The following is a 17,309-nucleotide window of genomic DNA, read 5'->3' as shown; positions in this document are numbered from 1 at the left end:
TAAGCGGTATTCAGAGGGCGTTTACCATTGCCTTCCTCTGAGGCTAGTCCTCCCCAGCTGGCTCAGCTTGCCACAGCTGCACAAGCCAGCCCCTTCCTTGTCCGCAACTGCCAGCTGGGGGGCAACTGGGCTCCTTGGGACTCTGCAGCTTGCCCACAGCTGCACAGGTGGCAGGGCACATAACCCCTGAGCCACTCACTGTGGTATAGCACAGTGTGGAGGAAAGCCTGGCTGGGAGTCCAGAGTCTGTGAGTTCAAATCCCGCTCATGTCTCTTGGGTGTTTTATCAGGCACCTGCCTTTTTATTAAAAAAAATACTATTAATACCAATGCTTATTAAAAACTGTAGATGGCAAACACCATCTAATGAGACATTTCTTATCTCACACACAGGAGAAATAATTCTTCTAAGAATGTGCATCTTGCTTCAGAAATACTATTCTTATCCATATTCAGATTTAATTGATGGACTAAAACACATTTCATCGGATTTTTGACGTTTCTGTAAACGGCTTGCAACTCTTAACTCTTATGCATCCTGAGAATTGCTTGGCTGCAATTGCACGATAGCATCTGAATGGGTGTTGTGCCTGGGATGCCTTGCAGTCCAAATTGAATGAACTGTTGGGAGCTCAGGGAAAGGACAAATCTTTTAAGCAACTTGCTCTTAAATGGAGCTTCCAGTAAACTACTGTCTGAGGAACTTGGAGGAGGGGGCCATAATGAGGTGGTGAAGCACATGCTTTGTATGTAAAAGATCCCCGTTGTGGTCCCTGGATTTTCCATCTTTGTTAGCAGGACTCTGAAGGACCATGGCCTGAAACACTGGCAAGCTGCTGCTGCCAGTCAGAAGCAGCCAGTACTGGGATAGATGGCCCAGTAGCCTGTCTTGATATAGAACCACTCCATACAGAGGGATCAAGTCCACATCTGCTTTAGCTTCAGCAATGCTGCAGCAATTGATGCTCCCAGACCATTTGCTACGCCTCCCTCTGAGTTGTTTCAATGGTACATATAGATGTGTGTTACACAGATATATTCTGCATGCACAATGCCCTGTCTTGAGGCTGCTTCATTTCTGTGTAGGAAATTATACATCATCGCCTGTGAAAAATGTGCTCCTGCTTATTTGTTGCAGGTAAATGTAGCTGGAAGCCCTGATCGGCACTTGGCTCCTGTGGGTGGCACAATGCAAGGACACATTATTTATTGTATTTGTATACCACCCCATAGCCGAAGTATTGTACATTACAGCATGATGCGTTTTCCTACCTGGAAATGATATCTGAGCAAGAAATGGCCATTGTAGGGTGTTGTCTATCTTGAGATTTTGCCTTAAGCTTTGTATTGTAACTATCTAGCTAAAGGTACTCTAGGGAAGGAGATGAAAGAATGCCCTGGTGGGTGAAAAGCCTTTCCTTCAGTGGTGGGTAGCCACTTGAGAAAAGCACTTTGGAGACGGGCTCGTAGCTCAGTGGCAGAGCATCTGCCTTGCATGCAGAAGGTCCCAGATTTGATCCACAGCATCTCATGGTAGGGCTGGGAGAGACTTCTGCCTGAAACCCCAGAGAACCGCTGGCAGTCAGTATAGACAATACTGAGTTAGATGGACCAATTCCTAGGTTCCTATGTAACTACCTCGGCTCCTATGTAACTCAGTAGTAACAAATTAAAATGATGGCCATGAAAGGCTAATCACAGCTTGCATTGGGATGGACTTAAGCATTTTCCATTGGCTACTATGTGGCGCTGTGGGATTGATTAGGTGCTTGTACAAGATTCATTACTTTGAAAGTGCAGTTTTGCCAGGAGTCGATTGCTGAGTCATGCTCATTCAAGGCAGAGGTCGGCAGCCCGCAGGCCACCATGGAAGTGTAACGTAAGTGAGGATAATCACAGCTGCTGTCCACATTAGGCATCTAATTAGACTGCATCCCATTACCCATATTGTTGCAGGGAAGAACTTGGAAACCGAGGAGAATCTGAAGGAGAGGAGGGCGATGAAGATGCAGAGCCTTGTCTAACAGGAACCAGAGTGAAAGTAAAATATGGCCGTGGTAAAACTCAGAAAATCTACGAAGCCAGTATTAAAAGTACAGAGAATGATGACGGAGAGGTTTTATATTTGGTGCATTACTATGGCTGGAATGTAAGGTGAGGAGAGGAGGAGAAGGAAAAGTAAGCCTCTTAATCTTTTTGTGTGTGTGTGTCATATTGTAGTGGCTCATAAAGGCTTAGGCAGGCTACCCGATGCCCTGCAGACAGGTGCCTACAGTCCTGCCCGTCTTCCCCATCTGGCGTGCGTTGACGCTCTCTGGTCAAGCTGTTGCATTTTGCCCTGGCTGTATTAGGAGCTTATTCAGCCATTTTCTTAAAGTCATCATGGAATGTTGCAACTTCCCCATAATTTTCACTTAGGGAAATGATCTTGTGAAAGTGACCTCGCTTGTTTGTTTATTTTATTATTTGATTTATACTGCCCTTCCTCCCAGTAGGAGCCCAGGGTGGCAAACAAAAGCACTAAAAACACTTTAAAACATCATAAAGACAGACTTTAAAATATATTAAAACAAAACATCTTTAAAAACATCTTTTAAAAAGCTTAGACATCTTTTTTTAAAAAAAAGATTTAAAAACATTAAAAAGCAATTCCAATGCGGACAGGTATAAGGTCTCTACTTAAAAGGCTTGTTGAAAGAGGAAGGTCTTCAGTAGGTGCTGAAAAGATAACAGAGATGGTGCCTGTCTAATATTTAAGGAGAGGGAATTCCAAAGGGTAGGTGCCACATAAGATGGTATCTGCAGGAGGCCCTCACCTGCAAAGTGCAGTGATTGACTAGGTATATAAGGGATAAGAGGGTCTTTCAGGTATCGTGGTCCCGAGCTGTATAGGGCTTTGTACAACAAAACTAGAACCTTGAACTTAGCCTGGTAGCTAACAGGTAGCCAGTGAAATTCTTTCAGCGGGGTGTGTTTGTGTGTGACATGTTGGTGATACCCTGTCCCAGTGAGCAGTCTCAGCACCTCATTTTGCACCAGCTGCAACTTCCGGACCAGCCTCAAGGGTAGCCCCACATAGAGCGCATTACAGTAATCCAGCCTTGAGGTTACCGGTGCATGGACAACAGTGGTCAGGCTATCCCTGTCCAGAAATGGCTGCAGCTGTTTTACCAGCCAAAGTTGGTAAAAGGCACTCCTAGCCACTGAGGTCACCTGGGCCTGTAGCGACAAAGATGGATCCAGGAGAACCCCAAGACTATGCACCTGCTCTTTCAGAGAGAGTATGACCCCATCCAAAGCAGGCAGCTGACCAGTTATCCAAACTCAGGAATGACAACCCACAGCATCTCCGTCTTGCTAAGATTCATACTCAGTTTATTGGTCCTCATCCAGCCCACCACCAAGTCCAGGCAGCGGTCCAGAGCTTGCACGGCCTCTCCTGATTCAGATGTTACAGAGAAATAGAGCTAGGTTTCATCCATGTACTGCTGACACCTCGTCCCAAATCTCCTGATGATCACTCCCAGGAGCTTCATATAGATGTTAACCAGCATCAGGACAAGATGGTACCCTGTGGCACCCCACAATACAACTGCCAGGGGGCCGAAAGATAGTCACCCAATGCTATTGTCTGAGATTGACCCTGGAGATAGGATCGGAACCACTGTAAAACAGTGCATCCAGTACCCATCCCACCAAGTTGGTCCAGAAGGATACCATGGTCAATGGTATCAAAAGCTACTGAGAGATCAAGAATAACAGGGTCACACTCCCCCTGTCCTTCTCCCGATAAAGGTCATCCATCAGGGCGACCATCAGTCCCATAGCCAGGCCTGAACCTGGACTGGAATGGGTCAAGATAATCTGTTTCATCCAAGAGTACTTGCAATTGCTGCACCACAACCCTCTTGATCACCTTCCCTAAGAAGGGGGGTATTTGTGACTGGTCAGTAGTTGTCGCAAACCAGTGGGTCCAGGGTGGTCTTTTTCAGGAGCAGTTGGATTGCTGCCTCTTTCAGGGCGGCTAGAACCACTCCCTCCCACAACGATGCGTTGACTGCACCCTAGATCCACTTGGTCAACCCCTGTCAGCAAGCTTTAATAAGCCAAGAAGGTCAAGGGTCAAGAGGACATGTTGCTGGCTGCATTGTCACAAGCATCTTATTGTTGCTTTCCATATCCTTGTTCTAAATTGGTTATCCCATGATAGCTCATGGACAAACTCCGGCCTACATAGCAGTTTTTTTATCTCCCAGCAGCCCTGCCAAAATTTTAAATAAGACATGGTAACCCTTTTGATGATTTCCCTTTTTTCTTTCTGGACACAACTAGACACTGTGTCTATAAAGGAAAAGAGAAATCATCAAAAGGTTTCTTTGTTTTGTAGAAAAGCAACTTATTTTAGTCAAGATCTGAAATGGCCACTGACATACTAGAAGATTTGGGAGATACTTTATAGTACACCTATTAGCCTTTTAAAATTGAAATATACTATTTTGTACGGTGCAAAGCTTTGCTTGCAGGCTTCCAATCTAGAATGGTTTGTTGTGTTCTAGTTAAAGGTTATTTTTATAATTAGCTTTTGTTCTAAAGGCAATGTTAGCAAGCTTAATAATGCACCGTGTGTTTCCTGTAGATACGATGAATGGGTGAAAGCTGATAGGATTATCTGGCCTGTGGAGAAGGGAGGAGCAAAGAAGAAGCAAAAGAAAAAAACAAAAGTAAGTAGCATTATTCATAAACTTTATTTTTTGCATCTAAACCAACTTTTTCAGGTTCGCAGTTTAGGTGTGCTCCTGGACTCAGCTTTAAATTTGGAGGCCCAGGTTTCTGCGGTGGCCAGGAGTGCTTTTGCACAATTAAGATTAGTGTGCCAACTGCGCCCGTTCCTTGAGCCGTCTGATCTGGCCACGGTGACACATGCCTTAGTTACTTCCCGTTTAGATTACTGTAACGTGCTCTATGTGGGGCTGCCTCTGAAGACTGTTTGAAAACTTCAGTTGGTGCAACGTGCTGCAGCCAGAATGTTAACTGGGGCTGGTTACAGGGACCATACGACTCCCCTGTTACAAAAGCTCCACTGGTTGCCACTCTGTTTCCCGACACAATTCAAAGTGCTGGTGATGACCTATAAAGCCCTATATGGCGTAGGTCCAGGCTATTTGTCAGACCATATCTCCCTATATGAGCCTGCCTGGGCCCTGAGATCCTCAGGAGAGGCCCTTCTCTCAATAACTATGTCCTCACAAGCACGACTAGTGGGGACGCGAGATAGGGCCTTTTCGGTGGCTACCCCGAGGCTTTGGAACTCCCTTCCTAGGGAAGCAAGAATGGCCCCCTCCTTGCAGTTCTTCCGTCGGCAAGCAAAGACTTTTTTATTTCAACAAGCCTTTGGAACTGAAAGCTGTTAAGGACAGGACTTGAAGGGTGCTGCATTGCTATTGTCTAACTGTATTATTTTAAACTGAGTTTGAATTACGTTAACTGTATGTATGAATGGTTTTAATACTGTAAATAGTTTAATTCGATTTTAATCTAGACTTTTGTATGTTTTTAATTATATGTGTGCTTTTATCTGGAAGCCGCCATGAGTTCCAGTTTTGGAAAAAGGGCGGGGTAAAAATAAATAAATAAATAATTCTTTAAAAAAGGGCACTTCCCTTCCTTGTTGCTCTCTTTGCAAAGACTTGAAGATATGTTGCACAGCTGTAAAAAGCCTGTATTTGTTTTCAGAGTAAAGAAGATGGTGAAAAAGATGAAAAGAGAGAAGAGGAGAAGCAAAAGGCGAAACGTGGGCGCCCTCCTCTGAAATCCACTCTTCTGTCAAATCTGTCCTATGGTCTGCCTAAAACTCCTAATAGCGAAAGTAAGCCAGGAGCCCGAAGCGGCAGTAGCAGCCTGCCAGATTGCTCACCCTTGTCTAATGGGATGGAAGGTACTTCTGGTTTAGAGCCAGGATTTCTGGCACACACTCCTTTTTGTTTGCACAAGCAGCAAATAATGCCCATTAGGGTGGAAAGCTTTTTTCTGTCTTGAGTCAAGAGGTGTAAACCATGTTACATATACACACACGTATACACACGCAGAATAAAGAAAACCTATTTGTAGTGTTTGTGTTCCCTATCAGTGCTTTAGCCTCTTCCTTTCATTTTTAGGAATGCCTCGCAGGCAAACGAGGCGCAGCTCAGGAATGTTGGATTCTGACAGAGGGTCAAATGGTGAGTAGTTTTTTCCATAAATTGCTTGAAGATGTGTTACATAATTGGGAGAGGGGGATATAGGGCAAGTGGTAGGAGGTGGAACATTGTCTGCAGAGAGGAGAGGGTCCTGGGCTTATGTCTACTTGCCATGTCCAAGTAGTTATAATCAGTCACTGTTTGGAACCCCATTATTTTATCAACAAATAACTAGGGTGTCCCGTCCATCCCATCCTGCCCCCCACTGGTATAAATGATATTTCTATTTAGATTATGGGTGACGTCCAACTAATTCATCCTTGGAATAGACCCATCAGTGGGCTTTAAATAAATTATTCAACAGACATCAAACTGATGCCACCCTTTGTCTGAAGTTGTGTCTTAATTACTTACTCTGTGCTGTTGTTTTTTCTGTAGACTCCATTTCGTCTGACAGTGATGTGGATGAAGCTTCTGAAAAGAATATGAATGAAGAGTTCTCTCCAGCCAGCTCTGAACCAGAAAAAGATGAGAAACAAGCAGCTGATAAACCTGATGAAGAAATCCCAAAGATCTCGCATGTGTTGAAAGAGAATGACAGGAACCAACTCCACCCTTTAGAAGCTTTGAAGCTAGAAGTTGAAGAAAGTGAACAAGTAGTTCACATTTTTGGAAACAAAAGTGATCAGGTGGAGGATACCAAGAGAGAAATTGAAAAATCACCTAAAGCGAAAGGACGAAGGAATAGAACAAGAGACTCCTCCCTGGAGAATGTAAAGATCACACAACTAAACCAGGAAGAGGTAACAAGTGAACATCTCTCGGATTCTGAAAGATTAGATATGTCATCCTTGGACACCAAAGGCTTGAGCACCGTTACTGAGAACGAAACAGATCCTTGTGCAAAAGATAAGAAGCTATCAAAAAGGAAGACACTAGAACAACCATCACCTGACAAACGGGTAAGGCTGGAGAGTGAGATGGATGTGCCAAATATTGTGTCTGAGGGGAGGACGAACGAATGTTCCAGGACAGAAGAATGTAAGAATTTCAGTGCAGATGACTCACTCAGAAATGAGAATGAGGAAATGCCATCCCTCGTGGCAGAATCTGATCAACGCCTTCAAGTTCAGGGAGGCAAACGTTTTGATTGTTCTGAGGAAAATCGCAACACCCCTCTGAAAGACGAGGATGATTCCATGCCTCAGATTGGGCCCGAAACTCTCCTTTGCCATGAAGTGGACCTGGATGACATTGATGAGAAGGACAAGATTGGACCTGAAAACTTAGTAGGAGGAAAACAAGACTCCAGTCCCATTTCAGACCCACCTGCCTTGCCTCCAGTGGGCAAGCCGAACTTCTCTGTGGCCTCACCTCTTACCCTAAGCCAGGATGAATCACGGAGCATAAAGAGTGAAAGCGACATCACTATTGAAGTTGACAGCGTGGCTGAAGAGTCTCAGGAAGGTCTCTGTGAAAGCGAGTCTGCCAACGGGTTTGAAGCTTGCACAACTTCCAGTAATTGCAGCATAGCCATCCCAGAAAGGGAAATTGGGGAGAGGGGTAAGTACCACCTCCGAAGTGAGGATTTCATTCCATAAAGTGAATTTCTAGTTGCTGTGAATGACCTTGATCATGTTGAAAATGTGATTTACAAAAGCACTGAAGGATCAGGAAGGTACAGGTCAAAAGTAAACCCTGTCAGATTAACCATGGTTCTTCAGGGGCTCAGAGGTTTTCACATTTTATTTACTCAGTCATTTTTAATGCTGGGGAAAACAAAAGGGAGTAGAAAAAGAGGAAGACCAAACAGGAGGTGGATTGATTCCATAAAGGAAGCCACAGACCTGAACTTACAAGATCTGACCAGGGTGGTTCATGACAGATGCTCTTGGAGGTCACTGATTCATAGGGTCGCCAAAAGTCGTAGTCGACTTGAAAGCACATAACAACAACTACAAGACAGCAAACAATAAAATATTGGGGGCAGGGGGTGGTAGTATTGAAATTTGTTGCAGCATACAACTTAGTAGCAGGTTGACTTCTGTCACCAGGAATCCACAATTTCACTAGTCGTGGCAACTGGTTCCCCTGCCTTCTGATGAGCTCAGTGAGCCCAGCCTGCACTTTGGTGATGATGCTCAGGGCCCTCGGAAGTTCAGCACAACTGTGACGATGACTCCCCAGTTCCATGCTGAAGAGGGGGCAAGGGCCTCTCATTGTCATGTTGTCCCTCTGAAGTGCAGTGCAAAAAACAAGCCCCAGCCCCCAGAGACATAGCACAGTTGTGGGAACAGTTCCCCCTCCCTTGAAACTGGAGAGGGAGCAAGGGATTGTTCCTGACCTTGCACCAAATTTTGGAGGTTTGGTTCAAGGTCAGAGACACAAGACCTTTTGGGAGGAGTTGGTTCATGGAAGCCACAAAGACTGGCCAAAACTTGGTGACTTTTCTCTTGATGTTTGTGAAAAACAGCAAGGAATTGTGCTGAACTTAGTGCACCTAAAATAGGTAGGTGTCAAGGTTTCTGCTCTTTGCTGTTGAATTGGCATATGGTATGAATTGGCATATGGTATGAATGTGTGAATGTTCTTCCTTCATGTCCAACTGCAACTTTATTTGCTTGTGGTTCACCAAGTGCAATGTACGAGGCATGCAGTTGGAGATTATAAAGAACGCTGCCAAGATGTGTGCACCCTTATATATATGTGTGCTGACATCCTTTAAGGCTCTGTAGTTGACAGGTGAAATGCACCTAGAATAACATTTCAAGAACGTTCTACAGCTTGCTAAATTGTGGTTTTAGTAGCACTGTTATTGCCAAAATGCCTATTGTTGCTTTCCCTTACTTAGCCTGACACGTTATCAGTTGGAATAAAAACTGCTTGATCCTGGAGTGCCCAAAAAAAGAACTGTAAAAACTTGACTACCTTAACAGAACCCTTGAAAGTGGAGGTTACTAGTGCAGTGAAGCCTCCTTAGGCAGGAAGGCCAACAGTGGGAAACTGCGATGAAAGAACTAGAATTGGAGGGCGAGGGAGAGAACCAGAATCATTTGCTACAGGTGTCTTTGTTGAATTCTGCCTCTGTATTCTCCTTGACTGCTTCTTGTTCCTGGCCCATTCCTGGTTCTATGCTTCCTCCATTCATTCTCATTGCCATCCGCCCCAAAAATATGTTTGGTGTGATCTGTGCCCTCCTCCTGCATGAGGTCCCACCATACATCTGGGGTTGGTTTTTGTGGGGGAGGGGGTCACAAGGTTACCACACTGCATTACTTGCTACTTCCCTCGGTGTCACCATGGAGCATTGTGGCCAATTGTTGAAATGCGTCTGTCTAAAATGAGTGGGGTACCCTTTGGGCTCCACAGGACAAGTCCTGACCAGGATTGGTCTCACAGGCCAAATTTGACAGGTCGTTATGATGTCATGTGATTTGACAGGTGGGTTGTCCCACCAACCTGTCAAAATCCCTTGTACAGCTGTTGAGCGCTTGGGACCGCAGCACAAGGGCTGTTGCTAGCCCTATACTATGCTTGGCATTTTGGCTGGCAAAATGCTTTTTTCTCTCTTCTCAGCATTGGGGTGGTGGTGGGGGAGAAAGAAGCCTGTATTTTACAGGCTTCTTTGATTGTGTTTGTTCCCAGTAGGGAACAGGCATGCACAGCAGAAATGGGCAGGATTTAACCTCCACTTTTCAGCTGCCTACTGGGAACAGGCACGCACAGCCACCTCTTGTTTAAAAATCATGCCCTGTATTTTGGCATCCATACTTGTCTGTATTGTCATTATGGGAGGGAATGGTAGATCCTTGTTCTTTCCAGTCCTACAACTTAGAGTTAAGTGGCAAGTTGCACATTCAGTTGTACCATTACAGTTTATTAAATGAGAAGGCACCTTTCATTTTATTTTCAGGTCAAAAAAGGCCCGGAGACAACAGCAGTAGCTCACTGGCAAAGAAGCAAAAGCGAACTCCAAAACGTGCAAGCACTATAGCCAAAAATGAGAAGAATGGGACAGGTATGGTTCTTAACTTTTTTCCCTAGAAGAGATTGTGCTCTACTTGGTCAGTTCTGCTGTTCCTCCAGCCTACTCTCATGTGCAGTGAGGTCATGGAGATGTGGATTTCCTTTACTGATTTCAGGAGGGCTGGCAATTCTCCCAAGAAGAACTTCTTTTGAGCCCAGGACATGATAATTAGCAACTTTTCCCCAGGAATAGTTGAAATGTTGCCAATGCAAGGCAGAATTCTGCAATCCCTGCATTAATTTTCAGAAAGTCTAGATTTGGCTGACTTTCCACAGCTTTGATAGCCATGCTGGTAAAAGACTACATAAAATCAAAAGCAGTTCCTCTGTTTTTAAAGGTAAACAATTACTTTGGTTAACAGTTCTTAGAAGTGTATATTATTCTGCACCACAAATACTTTCTACACTTGATTGGACTTTAGGGCCAAAGCAAGGAATTCACAAGACTGGAGTTTTGCTGAACTTCTTCAGAATTTTAATCTTAAACATGTCATTATTTTGTAAAATATCCTGTGGTAGGTTTTTTTTCTCTAGAAAAAGAAACATAAGAACTTACACTTGAACATAACATTTAATCAGTGGCTGAGGACTAGCGTTTGTATGTGGTGTGTGTTTTTTCATCTTTAGATGAAAATGTGCTCCACTCAGTTCAATTGTGTAGTAGATGCCACCTTGAGCTCCTTGGGGGACTGGTGGGATATAAATGAAATAAAATAAATGACTTTATGCCTGTAAATACAGTTTGCATTTTCCAACCGTTAAGACTGGCTGCCTCTGGGCAAAGTTGGGTGTGTATGTCTAAATTGAGGTTGTCCCACATCCCTGCGTTCTAAGAACATAACAAAACCCTGCTGGATCAGACCAGTGGCCCACCTAGTCCACCATCCTGTTCTCACAGTGTCCAACCAGATGCCTATAAGATGCCTGCAAACAGAATTAGAGTGCAACAGCAGTCTCCCTGCTTGTGTGACAGAAGCGAGTTGCTGTTCTATTACTGCCCCTCCCCCTCATGCAATATGGGGATAATGCTGACCTATCTTGCAGAGGTGTTGCAAACATTATTGAAATAATGTACTGTATGTGAAGCACTTTTGAACTATTAAAATGTAGTATATAAATGTTAAGGATCACTGTTAACTAAAATGCACGCTACAAGGTTGAACTATTAAAATGTAGTATATAAATGTTAAGGATCACTGTTAACTAAAATGCACGCTACAAGGAGACTGTGGTTTCTTGCTACCCTGGGCTCTTACTAGGAGGAAGGGCGGGATAGAAATCTAATAAATAAATTAATAATATTAAATACATAATTCTGCTCTTTAAAACACTGCTGTTCAGGAATGGGCTAACCCAAAACACTGTGTCCTGTTGTTGCAGGACAAAGCAGCGATAGTGAAGATCTTCCTGCACTAGACAGCTCAAACAAATGTACTCCATTAAAACATATTGGCGTATCCAAGCCACAGAAGCTCACGCGGTCGCCTGCAAGAGTGTTATCCCCTAATATCAAAGATGGAGATAAGGACAAGCAGCGAGAAAAGAACCATCAAAATGTTTCTCCAAGAGTGTATAAGTGGAGTGTCCAACTCAGTAAGTGCTTTTTAAAAAAATAAATAATTGGGATGTGGAAATAAGGCAACACAGGATAGGACATTCTTTCTGGATCTTGACATTTACCGCTGTTTCCAGACCTTGGGGTATCCTTTCTGGAGTCTTTGATAAATTTCCATTGGGAAGAGTAGTGTTGGCCAACTTCCCTGAAAGGCAGCTTCCCCACCACTCTCTTCCTCTGTAATGTTGAGCTGCAGGAGAGTGATTGGTGCATATGGAAGTTTGCTCCTGTGTCAAGATGGGCAGTGGTACAGGGCTAGCCCCAGGCAAGCCGGGACCCTTGGGCACCAGCCTGGCCTGGGCCCTGGTGCACACACGCCCCACCTGCCTACCAGGTGGGCGGGCAGAGGAGCGGGAGGTCGGGCAGGTGAGGGGGGTTGGATGCTGGGCGAGTGAGGAAATGGGGAGGGTGAGCAAGCGACCAGGAGGGGTGGGTGCCTAAGATAATGCTAACCATAATTAAATTGCATAAACAAAACAATCAAATTGCATAAACTGTAAAAACATCATAATAGTAGCACCAATTTGAAACTGACAACAGCTAAAATACCATTAAAGTTTATTTTAAAAGACTGGTGACTATTTTAAAAACAACAACACCAGAGATGGCACATTTAACCATTTTACTGGCCACAGATCTGTTGGAACAAGATTTTTATGCAATGATGAAAAACTGAAAGAGGGTGCATGGCAGGTGCATTCAAAGCTCATATGTTGGAATGTGCAAGAGAATCTTTCCAGGAGATATTTACATTTGGGCACACTCATATGAGAGAATGTAGTCCTTCAAGTATCCTTACCCTATGTCAATATCTGCTATCTAGTCTGTCTATACGTTCTAGAACTATGGGTGTCACAAGTGTGCTGTAAAGTTCCTGAACCCCAGGATTGAATGTGATAAATAAATTTGAAAGCTGATTAGTGTTCTGGTACCTCAGCTATAACCTATTGGGACCCAGGAAGCCCCCCTGCCATTGTTTGCAGTTTTAGCAGCTGTAGTAACTAAGGTTGCGTAGAATACAAGGCCTGGTGCAAAACTTTGCTTTCTGTTCTCAATTTGTTGAGGGACAGGTGTGTGTGTTTGCATGGAACTCAAGCATAGCATGCATGGGGGTTGTCCCATACCATCCTCATATCAACCTTGCATCTGAGCAAACAGATGAAGCCAGGTCGCCACACTGATTGTGTGTGTGTGCAAGAATTCCCAGTTGAGCATATTGCTTGCCTTGTTTTACTCATGTCTTGGGAAGCTTGTGCAGGCAGACATCTGCGTGTGCTCCTAAGCCAATGGATTGCAACCACAATTCTGGATGGAGCGAAATGCCCCCATAAGAGGCTTTCTAGTCCAGCACTCTGTTCTCTTAGTAGCCAGCTGGATGCCTCTGGGAAGCCTGCAAGCAAGACTTCAGTGCAATGGCAACTCTCCCCACTTGCAATTACCAGCAACTGATATATACAGAGGCATACTTCTTCCAACAGTGGAGGGAGAACATGGCTGTTGTGGCTCGCAATCATGTGTGGGGTGTGTGTGTGTTTTACCCAGCTGGGATGGGGGCTGCCCATTCTCGAGGTCTGGTCATGTTTGGAGTCTGGAAAGAACTTTTACCGGGACAGATTGGCTAGTGATTTAGGATTGGAGAGGGCTCTCCCCTTTCCCCTTGTGACATGTGGCTTCCACTTGGCTCTGCCCATGTCATGAGGTATTCTAATCTGGGAGTGGGCGGGAGCTTGAAATGCTTGTTTTCCACTAAGCATAAATAACATGAGAGATGGATTATTCCAGATGGGTGGCTGGGTTTGCACTTACACACGTACTCTCATGTATGTATTTGATTGTCTGCGTTGAGTGTAGCCTTATTCAGTGGAGTAGCTTGTGAACTTTTCTTCTTTGTAACAGTTAATCTCTCTCCACTTGGCCTGAAGACCTAACAGACACTTAGCAAAAAGGCATTTAGCATGCTTAAGTGTTCTTAACTATTGCTTTATTTTCAAAGATGAATTGGACAACATGAGCAGCACAGAGAGGATCTCTTTCCTACAAGAAAAACTGCAGGAAATCAGAAAATACTACATGTCTCTGAAGTCTGAAGTAGCCACCATAGACAGGAGAAGAAAACGGTTAAAAAAGAAAGACCGAGAAGGCAAGTTCAGTCTTTGTAAGACGTACAAGCTTTGGGGTGAGTGGTGTAGTCAGATGACTTGTGCAATTCCTTTTCCTAGACATTGGCATGCACCTTCTCCATTTTTTGAGCTTTTATATATGTTTTTAATGGGAAAAACTGTGGCCGAGACACTTGTTTGAAAAAGTGACATTTTGTGCAACAGTGAAGGACGGCACTGAAACGTGTTAAGTGCTGGCCTAGATGCACTCTTAAGATTAGGATTATTTATTTATTTAGACATTTATATTCCACCTGTCCTCCGAGGAGCTCAAGGTCGTATACATGGTTCTCCTCCCTCTCCATCTTATCCTCACAACAACCCTGTTAGGCTGAGAGACTGTGCCTGGCCCAAGGTCACCCAGCAAGCTTAATGGCTGAGTGGGGATTTGAACCCTGGTCTAGAGTCCAGGTCCTAGTCCAATGTTCTAACCACTACACCACACTGGCTGTCAAATACAAACAGGTCGGCAGCCCTGCTGGGACAGAACCACAGCACCCTTCGCACCTTATGGATTGCTATCCCAAAGGGTCCCCCAACCTTTGGGAGCTGCTTTGGGGCGGGGCGAGGGGCTTAAAAGTCCCCATATAGTTCAGGTGGTACCACCACATGGAAGCCTTTTGTATCCCAGTATATTTGTACTCTTTAGCTTTCTTCTTCCCTTCTAACGTTAATCATTTCGGGTATTTCTTGAATATTTCACACATACCCTTACAAAGTTAGACCACAAGGTTGTTTACAGGTGCCACTGCTGTGTGAGGCGTGGGGGTGAGTGTGCCCCATTTGCCACAACAGTGTCATTATTTGGGGCTTTGCTTTGGAGCAGGTGTGGGGAACCTATAGCCCCCAAGATGTTGCTGGACTACAACTCCCATTGGCAGTACTGGTCAGGGCTCATGGGGGAAATCCAACCACTGCTGGAGGGCCACAGGTTCCCCACTCCTGCTGTAGAGGCTTTAGTGATTCCAGCATAAATAGGCCGGCAGCTAAGTAAATTTTAACAGTGAGAGAGGCCCATTTCAGGAGTTAGCATTTAGCCGAGTGTTCAAGTGGGTGGCTGGAGGAGGCCACATCTTGTTGATTCACCAGTGGCAGTGGTCAGCCATATTGGTAAAGGGGGTGTATTAATCTTTTCTGTATCTTTTTTTTTCTTTACAGTATCTCACACAGGAGCTTCCATGTCCTCCGCCTCTTCAGACACTGGGATGAGCCCCTCCTCCTCCTCTCCTCCACAAAACGTGCTTGCTGTTGAATGCAGGTGATACTGGTCTTCTCTGCATTGTGCAGCATGTTGCTGTCATAGACAGAAATCCTGAAATACCATAGAAAGCACTCAACTGGTTTGACATTGCCAAGTATATTTCTGTATACTCTTCCACTGCTGGACTGTGTCTCTTCTCATATTCCTCCTCCCTCCATCTCATCATTGTGGATTCTTTTTCTTTCTTTTTTAACCTTTATTGTGAAGATGAATTAAGCCAATTGGCAACTGAAGGTTTATGGGTGCACTTTGACGCCTCTGTCTTTTGTGCTTATTTTTTGTTGGTTTGTTTTTTGTTTAAAACAGAAAAGGGCACTTAATCAAATGTGGAAACTTGGATATCTAATGAAGCATTTGGGTGTTAATAAGGAAATTGCTTTCAAAAAAGTTCAAGTGCACCAAACAGGCATCAAAATAGGCTAATCAGAAAACAGAATTATTGCTGCACTTTTTTCACCAAGCTATATCTTAATGCTGAGTGAGTCCCGTTTTTTATTTTTTTTATTTTTGTTTTTGGAGAAGCACTTGCTATACAGACCTGCCAAAGTATGTATTCAGCAATGTGCCCAATTTTAAAGGTGTAAATTGGACAAAATAAATTGTGAAAGGAAGTGTAGTTGACTGGAAACTACAGTTGTAATGAGTCTTCCACTTTTTATAGGATTTTTGAGCACACGATTATGCAAATATTTTAATGTTTAATGTTTACAGTGGAATTGTGAATAGGTTTTCAGTGGACTATCTTATCCCTTGACAAAAGTATTTTGTCTTTTTTTCTATGTAATTTCAGAGTTTTTATTTTGTTACAAAAAGGCAAAAAATAAAATATATAACAATGAATTTATTTAACAAGATTTCTAAAGCTGAATTTTTTTGTGTAAAATAAGGTATCTTGCGACTTGTTAAATATATTTATTCAGACATTGGATGTTGTATTTTTATGTATTTTTTAAAAAATATTAATGAAATTGGGGAGAAAAAGTCTAAGTTAGGTTCACTCTTTCAATAAAATATACCTGTCACTTAAAAACATATACAGGTGGCTTTATGTAGTAGCCGTACCTGTATGTGAAGTGGTTTTGTCTGTTCAATCTTCCACAGTGTAAAACTATAATCTGGCATCTGGATTAAACTATAACCTGTCTTGAAAATTTTGGCAGTCCTAGTACTTCTGTTGCTTTTGACAAACAAATCTTGGGTTACCCTTACAATGCTGTCTCATACTTTTTCATTTGCTGTACTGCTGAAATGAGTTTTATATCTGCCAAAGTTGATGAGCATCATTGAGAAGAGTATAAAATGACTGCTTTGACTGTGGATTGTCTCACAGACTGAAAACAGTTTGTAAATAACTTTCCCAAAACCATGTATTTAAGACAGTTTGCATATACATTGTGTATAAAGTGATTTTTTAATCAATTTTTTAATTCACCTTTGTACATTGAAAAGGGGTTTTATGCCCCTTTTCCAGGTTAATATTCTGTAGTTATAATTCAGATTCTCTAGACTGTCAGGATATTAAAGGTTGACAAAACCTGGTTTTCTTGAGCGAGAGACGCTAGTGAAAGGGTCATGTAGCTAAAGCCTGATGTCTCTTGCAGTTCCATTTTACCACTTTCTCAACTTGTGATTCCAGTTCCTTCCATTTTCACAGAGAACTAAAGGAAAAAGTACTCTTGTAAAAATGCACTTTTTCTGTCTTTTTCTTAAGCAGAGCTATTTCAATGTATGATACAAATGAAGCTCAATGGAGAGCATTAATAAAGGTTATGTTTTTAAACATAGGCTTTATTTTATTTTTTAAGTGATTTTGTAAACCTGCCATCATGTCCAAACATAGATAACGGCTTCATAATGTGCTGTAAAGATTCTTCAGAGCAAACTTGATCATATATTTTAATAATAAAAGAAGTTATTATTGTGGTAAAAACGTGGTCACAATCATGCTTAATATTTTTGTGAGCAGCTATTAATTTGAGCCTAAAACAAATTTATTTAGTTCTAAAATTAATACCCTGCCGTTCAGTGGCCACACAACGTTCCCAATATGCACCACCTCAAATTTTTATCCG

The 17,309-nt window shown here is 43.2% G+C and overlaps 1 protein-coding gene across 3 annotated transcripts in view; it reads left to right on the top strand.

The window, feature by feature from the left end:
* ARID4A (AT-rich interaction domain 4A) overlaps positions 1-17,017 on the top strand; it is a 71,482-nt gene extending 54,465 nt beyond the window's left edge. The window contains exons 17-25 of one of the 3 annotated variants that reach the window (XM_061612457.1): positions 1,957-2,154; positions 4,637-4,721; positions 5,734-5,866; positions 6,156-6,218; positions 6,615-7,739; positions 10,090-10,194; positions 11,583-11,795; positions 13,811-13,993; positions 15,135-17,017. In XM_061612457.1, coding sequence (XP_061468441.1) covers positions 1,957-2,154; positions 4,637-4,721; positions 5,734-5,866; positions 6,156-6,218; positions 6,615-7,739; positions 10,090-10,194; positions 11,583-11,795; positions 13,811-13,993; positions 15,135-15,238 — 2,209 coding nt within the window. In that variant the 3' untranslated portion in view covers positions 15,239-17,017. Of the gene's footprint in view, positions 1-1,956; positions 2,155-4,636; positions 4,722-5,733; positions 5,936-6,155; positions 6,219-6,614; positions 7,740-10,089; positions 10,195-11,582; positions 11,796-13,810; positions 13,994-15,134 lie in introns of all 3 variants that reach the window. The other 2 variants (XM_061612456.1, XM_061612454.1) reach the window with 2 other exon arrangements.
* Positions 17,018-17,309: the final 292 nt, after the last annotated feature.

Source organism: Rhineura floridana, chromosome 2 (genome assembly GCF_030035675.1).
Source record: "Rhineura floridana isolate rRhiFlo1 chromosome 2, rRhiFlo1.hap2, whole genome shotgun sequence".
Lineage (NCBI taxonomy): Eukaryota > Metazoa > Chordata > Lepidosauria > Squamata > Rhineuridae > Rhineura > Rhineura floridana.
The sequence above is the reverse complement of the archived record's forward strand: the minus strand, read 5'-3'. Positions and strand labels throughout refer to the sequence as shown.